The sequence below is a fragment of the Papilio xuthus genome, unplaced genomic scaffold (genome assembly GCF_000836235.2).
Source record: "Papilio xuthus unplaced genomic scaffold, Pxut_1.1 DF825946.1, whole genome shotgun sequence".
Classification (NCBI taxonomy): domain Eukaryota; kingdom Metazoa; phylum Arthropoda; class Insecta; order Lepidoptera; family Papilionidae; genus Papilio; species Papilio xuthus.
In genome coordinates this window covers 4,109,792-4,116,849 of record NW_013532703.1, presented here as the reverse complement: position 1 = coordinate 4,116,849, position 7,058 = coordinate 4,109,792, and the positions used below count along the sequence as shown (strand labels likewise).

The 7,058-nt window shown below is 34.2% G+C and overlaps 1 protein-coding gene across 1 annotated transcript; it reads right to left on the bottom strand.

Annotated features, from left to right (window-relative positions):
• Window positions 1-832: 832 nt before the first annotated feature.
• Window positions 833-6,893, bottom strand: LOC106124961 (uncharacterized). Its single transcript, XM_013322006.1, has 15 exons — window positions 6,534-6,893; window positions 5,828-5,977; window positions 5,551-5,687; window positions 5,114-5,420; window positions 4,678-4,875; window positions 4,511-4,595; window positions 4,026-4,247; window positions 3,459-3,631; window positions 3,085-3,216; window positions 2,829-2,916; window positions 2,692-2,765; window positions 2,544-2,618; window positions 2,356-2,447; window positions 1,668-2,194; window positions 833-1,335 (listed from the first exon to the last, which is right to left on the bottom strand). The coding sequence occupies exons 1-15, from the start codon at window positions 6,636-6,638 to the stop codon at window positions 1,157-1,159; spliced, it is 2,544 nt and encodes an 847-aa protein (XP_013177460.1). The 5' UTR covers window positions 6,639-6,893; the 3' UTR covers window positions 833-1,156.
• Window positions 6,894-7,058: the final 165 nt, after the last annotated feature.

Below are 7,058 nucleotides of genomic sequence, written 5' to 3'. Positions count from 1 at the left end.
GATTCGAACCGGTAAACTTACATATTACGGCAAACATACTAGAATACTGCGCCAAACTAGTATTATATATATTGTGACAAGGCAAAATTTGATATTAGTTAATACGTATCTGTCATATTCGGCGTGACAATCTTTTATATTTAAGCGTTATGACAGGAGAAGAAAAATATTGGGTTCCCTAGTAAGTTCGTGCCGCTTTATAAGGAAAATTGAAACCCTGTTCTCTTAAATTTTTGAAAATGTTTTTAAATTATATTGGTACGACTCTATACCTAAAACGTCTTTTATTATTGGATAAAATTTTAAAAATTAGTTTTTATCTCAACCAATGAAATGAAATTATTCACAATATAGAAATTTTCGTGACGTTTGATAATGGTGGAAATCCGAAAATGAATCCACTTCAGCTACAGTCTATTGTAAGCTTTATATCGAAAATCAGAACGAACTTTCCGGACAACCTATAATGTTAATATAAAGTGTCAAATGAATGTAACAGAAGTAGTTTATTCCAAATTGTATCACAAGTATATAGAGATAGAGTTCAATTTTGTCAAATGTACCGATATTTTTGCGCACCTTGACTGCTTCGTTACTTATGACGCTGTGGCTGCTACGATATTTATGAGCATCTTGCATGTACTCATATATTTGACGCTGTGTATGTACCGATGTATTTGAGCAGGGTGAATGTATCTATTATTTTGAGGACTTTTGTTGTACCGATATAATTGAATACTTTTGGTGTACCTATATATTTGCATATCTTGTCTGTGACGATCTATATGACGCTGACTGTACATAAGGTAATAGAACTATGTACATAGTTACTTTTACTTGCTTTTATAAACTACACTAGACAAACACACACATTTAGTTACTCTTAAAAATAAATTAGACAAATACAGCTATCAAATACTATAGAATTACTAAAAATAAGTACAACTCATACACAATAATGTTGTACTTTAAATCTATTGTCAAGTAGAGTTGATTATCGTTGGTTCGGTGAGTTTACTTTCGTATCAACTTTATACCTAATTTAAATACTGTCAATTATCTCATTAAAAAAATGTTCCCCAAAGTCATCAGTTTTTTTACGGCCAGTACGCGTTTTAATTACACTCAACAACTATTAATATTTGTACTTAAAGTCTTATTTACTAGCATTGAATAAATCTAGAGTTGCGTTGCTGACAGTATTCTGATAGCTTTGTATATGTCCTTCGTGTATTGTAGAGATTTCACCAGAGGTCTGTCGCAGTCCGTTACGTACGGGAGGTACTTTCTTACCGTTTGTTAGAAGTAAGCTGCCACTAGGTGACTCTGGACGGTCTGCAGACATTAAGTTACGAGTCAATTAAAAAAAATTATAAATTAAAAAAATATAAAAATGTTTCTCTAATTATTAATACGCGAGAAACTGTTCACATATACCAAAAGAAAATAAAAATATTTTTTTTGTTAAAGTAGTCACTAATATTATAAATGCAAATGTTTGGATGGATGGATGTTTGTTTGAAGGTACCTCCAGAACGGCTGTACGGATCTCACTGAAATTTAACATAGATGTAGAACATAGTATGCAACACATAGGCATTATTTGTTTTATTCAGCGCGGACGGAGTCACAGGCGACAACTAGTGGACATTTAATTATAGCTTTACCTTCATTATCAACAGTCTTTGTTTTCCTTTGCATTGCAACAACACAGGGACCTTTAGCCAAAGACCAAGATGGCACATCTTCTTTCTTAATCGGTTCCAATATATTTCTTCTGGGTCTTAAAACGTTGGGCAAATCGTTTCGTGTTGCAATATCGATATTCTGAACTTGTTTTTCATCGCCATCTAGTGATGTTTCCTTGTTTATTATATTATTATCTGTTTTTGGCGTATGATTATCTCTGGTAATAGAGCTGTCTTTTTTTAGAGAGGTTTCCCGCGTTAATGAACCAATCTTCGCCATTTGGTTTTCAACTGTGAATATTTGTTTATCATTAACCATTTGCGGAGTTATATCATCGGATGTATTAGTTTCTGTGCTGTCTTGAGTTGTGAGATTATTTTGTACTATTTTAGAATCTGTCCGCTTCAAATATCCGTTTAGTTTTGGTGTTTCGTTTTCCAAAGACAATGGCGGTGCTGACGCCATGTATTGACTATACATGTTGCCTATAAATTCTTCTGTACGCCTGTAAAATAATTTTTTTAATTTGTACACTACACATAAAAAACACACTTATATTTTTCAATAAATTTCGATAATTTCGGTTAAATTTTTTATAGGAGTAAGATATCGATATTTGAAAAAAATCGATATCATAAGAATCATATTGGTACAGATAATATATACCTTGTGAGCGGTATAATTACAGTCTGTGGTACTCCGTTAGACGGATGATAAGCATTAGCACCAAATCCATCCAAAGAAGTGTTTCCAGTTACCTAAAAAAAACATTTTTTATTAACATTTTTTTTGTTTTAATCAATAGTACAATATTTCAAGAATAAATTATTGACTAAGAAATTAAAGGTTTGTACCTCCATAATGCCTATCTGTGTGGTTCTAACATGATAGGGGAAATTTTTATTTGCAAACACAGGCAACGTCAATAGCTGAAAAAATAAATTAAGAAAAATAAGTTTTAACACAAACAAAGCTTTAATTTATTAATATTAAAATAATTACCAAAAACATAATATGTCCAGTAAAGGTAATAAACAGTAAGACGGCTATTACAACGCTCTCTCGAACCCACTTATCTGAAAAAAATAAGGTTATTTTTTTTCTCATTAACAGCTTGAGATATCAAAATAATTACTTACCAATGTATGAATTTGCAGTTAATATAAACAAAGGGCCCGCGTAAAACCACAATGTACCGCTAATAAAGAAAGGGCAGTAAAACGTATTCTGAAATAAAAAAAAAACAAGTAAACGCTATTAAAAGTACCATTTTTACTTACTACAATTTGAATTTACTATCATTATATAATTTTAGGCATAACGATATGGGAAGGGAAGGCACTGCGCAGCGCGCAGATGGCTTTTGAGGGCCGCGATATTTGAAAAGAACTATACCTTTTCGGGATATTTCCTGACTGTGAAGAATGTGGCGTAGGCGAAGGCGGCCCAGGCGGCGACGCGCAGCACGATCAGCCCGTACCCCGCTGGGCTCTCATACAGGTATAGAACCTCACCAGGGTCGAACATCTGCATATTATTACATATTGTTGTCTCTGTCATTTCAAAGAACATGAGAGGGATAGTAACACTATTTGAACGAACTAGATGAAATTGTATTTTCACTATAGATGCAGTAATTGCAAAGGACAGCACACTATGATTAGACGTGTCTCAGTAAAAAACACTAATTTGATTTTTAAGGACTGTCAAATCGCAGTAATGTAATATTTTTTAAATCTATTGGATGTAGGGTGAATTATTTAACTTACCTTAGCCTGATATACAAAGAGTACGATATATGTGACGATGTAGCAGCACATGAAGATTGTGAGTTTGACAGTGAAGCCGACCTTGAGACGGCCACGTGTGATGGTGTAGCCCTTCGCCATTAATACTAGCAGGAGTAGGAATGTCGTCTCAGACACGCCGCACAGGAATTGACCTGGTGAAGTGTAATTTTATTACTAACATAAATGTGAAAGTTTGGTTTTATGGATGGATGTTCTAACAATTTATCTCTAGAACAGCTCAACAGATCGTGATATAATTTGGCGTACATGTAGAACATAGCCTGAAATAACACAGACACAGACTAGTTAAAAGTTAGTTATAAATCTACGAATAACATCTCTAATGTTTAATTTCATATAATTCTGGCTTAATTGTTTTATAAATTTAAGTAGCCTTAAAATACGATATTGTATACTATTAGAGTTCTCTATGTTATATTAACTGAGAGAGAGAGAGAGAATGAGCGAAACAAATGTATGCTCCGAACGAATCAAAACGAAACGAAACAAAAGTAAGAATGGCAGTAAATGTTAGTTACCACGTACCAGTAGTCCTAGCCGTCATATACACCACACCGGAAACAGCATATCTGATAGCAGCCAATGTCTGCACCAGTACACCAGCATGCTGACTGACCACTGACACTAAGAACAGCTTGTAAGTGGAATGCAGCAGGTGACGAGACCTCAGCTCCACGCTGCACATCACTACCGCGACCATTAGCAACACGTACGCGAATGTATACGCTATGAGGACAGGCAGGACATCTGGAAGGTAGAATTACTTTGTTAATACGATTATGGCCAGCAAATAGTCTGTCCTGTTCACTTTCATACGAAAAAAATGTCGCGCTATGTGTTAAATGATGGCTAAACTTAAGTGACCATTTTGAAGAATAAGTGAAGTCAAGAAAAGCAATTGTCTTCAATAAATAAATTCATAAGATGTCTCTCGTATCAAAAATCGCTGGAAATAATTTTCGTCACGTGTTATTGTTATCGTATATAGAGTATAAATTTATAAAACTTACAGAACTCGTCAGCGGAGAAATGTTGATGCCAAAAGTCTCCATCGGGGCCGTTGGTCATCAAAAACTTATATCTCACATCCAATCCCTGTGGCAAATGTCACACCTTTATTGAAACAAATAATCAAACGTTTAAATTAAAAATGAAACCAGTAATTTTTAGGATATACTTTAGGACTATTGCAGTTGCTGATTGCAATGAACCACCAGCGCTCTCTCGCAGAACGGAACCTTCTCGAGTTATGACAAGAGACGATGAGGCGTTCTCTGCCCGCGCCCCCTGCGCCCGCCCCGCTCTCGCTCAGTGAACTCAATCGCCGACGTTTATATCGCTCGTACAGTTCCACTGTTGAACGCTTTATTTTATGCTGCAATAATATAATAAGTATAAATTCTTTAAATAAAGCCAATCCACGGCAATCCATAATTGAGAAAGTTCAGTAACGTTCAAAAACCAAGCATAATCCCAATGGGAGGTGTAGTTCCACCTCCACTTAATTCTAATAGAAACACGTGCAAAAATACCTGTCGTCCTTGTCATTTCTTTAAAAAAAGTGAGATAAAAAATTGAAAGAGTTGGCAATCAAAACCTACAGAAACACTTACCCCGCTACTATTGCTATTATCAAACAAGATCTCGACATCATCCAGACTTTCAGAAGGACTGTCGTTTTCATTGGGACTAATTGTTTCCCATTCATCTTCGGGCCATACCGTTGATAGATTGATTGCGCCAGTTGGTACCAATTCGTACCAAGTTGATGAGTTCACATCAGCTGTGGTGGTCTTAGAGTTGGGTGTAGTCGCTTTAAGGAATTGGTCGTAGTAAGAAGTGTTTAGAGGCGGCTCAAGTTTATGACTTTTAGTAGTTTCAATATTCTTTTTCGTCGTAGGCTTTGTTGTTGTTGATGAGCTGATAAAATGTATTTTCACATTATGGTAAGCCAAAAAATCAACAAAATACAAACCAGAAGACATTATAGATAAAATACAAATTTTTCGACCTTACACTGGCGTTAATGTAAATAAAAAAAATTGTTAACCTTTTCGCCGCCGCCAATTCTTTATTGGCTCTAGAAACTATACACCCGGAATATTCAGTGTCAGGATACCAATGAGATAACTTTAAAACTTGATTCTGTCCGTTCTTGTTCAACACGGCTTCGCGTTCCTTGCACGACTGCAAATACATAAGAAACATTGCAAGAGGAATAAATATAAAATTGTAACTCACTTTTGTGGCTCTTGAATTGTTAGTATTGCGGTTTCCAAATCTGAAGTTAACCTTTACAAGGCTCTATTCTTGTTACACAAACTCACCATGCTGCTGTGATAAACAGACGGCCATTGACTCTCATCATCGTAGTAAAGTAGCAGATTCGGCATGCCCATGTCCCTTTCAAATTCTATTAAATACTCGAACTGTCCCTCCAATGATAGAAAACAAAAGCGAGAGAGGAACGCCCAGTTCTGAAATGTATTTCCATGTATTTTGGAAACTAACGAATCATCGCACAATCATATTTTAATTCTATGTCACAAAGAAAATTTTTATCCAAATTTAACTGTATTCTATTGTTATCTTTCCTCTCTTTTAAATTACTGTAGTTATGAAAAACGATGTTGGATACATAATTACATAGTATCTGTTATTATATTATAGACTAGTTGTCGCCCGCGACTTTGTCCGCGCTAAATTAAAATAAAACTTAGTAGCCTATGTGTTCTACATATATGCCAAATTTCAGCGTGATTCATGCAGCCGAGATACCTTCAAACAAACATCCATCCATCTATTCATCCATCGAAACATTTGCTTTTATACTATGATAGTATGAAAGAGAAATATTATGTAGTTGTTAGTTGAAGCAGATAAATTATAATAAAAAAAAAACTTAATAGGTCATCAAAATACTAATTATTTTACTTTTATATTTCAAGCAAGTAGTTTTAGTATTTATTTAAAATAAAACATAAAATCCGGTCTATTAGATATCTTAGAAATATACATATAGATATTACTTACTTCTTTGGTATCAACATGTCCCTCGACCCATTTCCCGCGCGCGCCTCTTAGTAACACTCCCGCAAATATATACAGGATCAAACATGTTCCAGACAACGCGCTCATATTGATTTTTACAATATATACGAATGTCTCTATAGTATCTACATTCAGACTTTACATCAAACACCTTTAAAACTTCTATAATAAAAGTAGATTTGGTATTAGTATGTTTGGATTAGTTAAATTAGAAGTTACAAGTACAAAATAAATAATTCTCAACATATCAAAACCAAAACTTAAACCAAAACTCATTAGGAATTTACATTTAATATATTTCAATCTACAATAGATTATTATCAAGAAAATGTACAAACACCAAGTAAAAATAATTTCTAATATTTAAAGGCGTGTAATAAATTATTTTTTTACAATATGGCGTTAAGAATTATTATAAATTGACAAAACACTATTATAATTATGGTACTCATTGGTGAAATTTAGCAACTGTTTTCAAATAATACTTGTTGTGAACTATCCGTTACC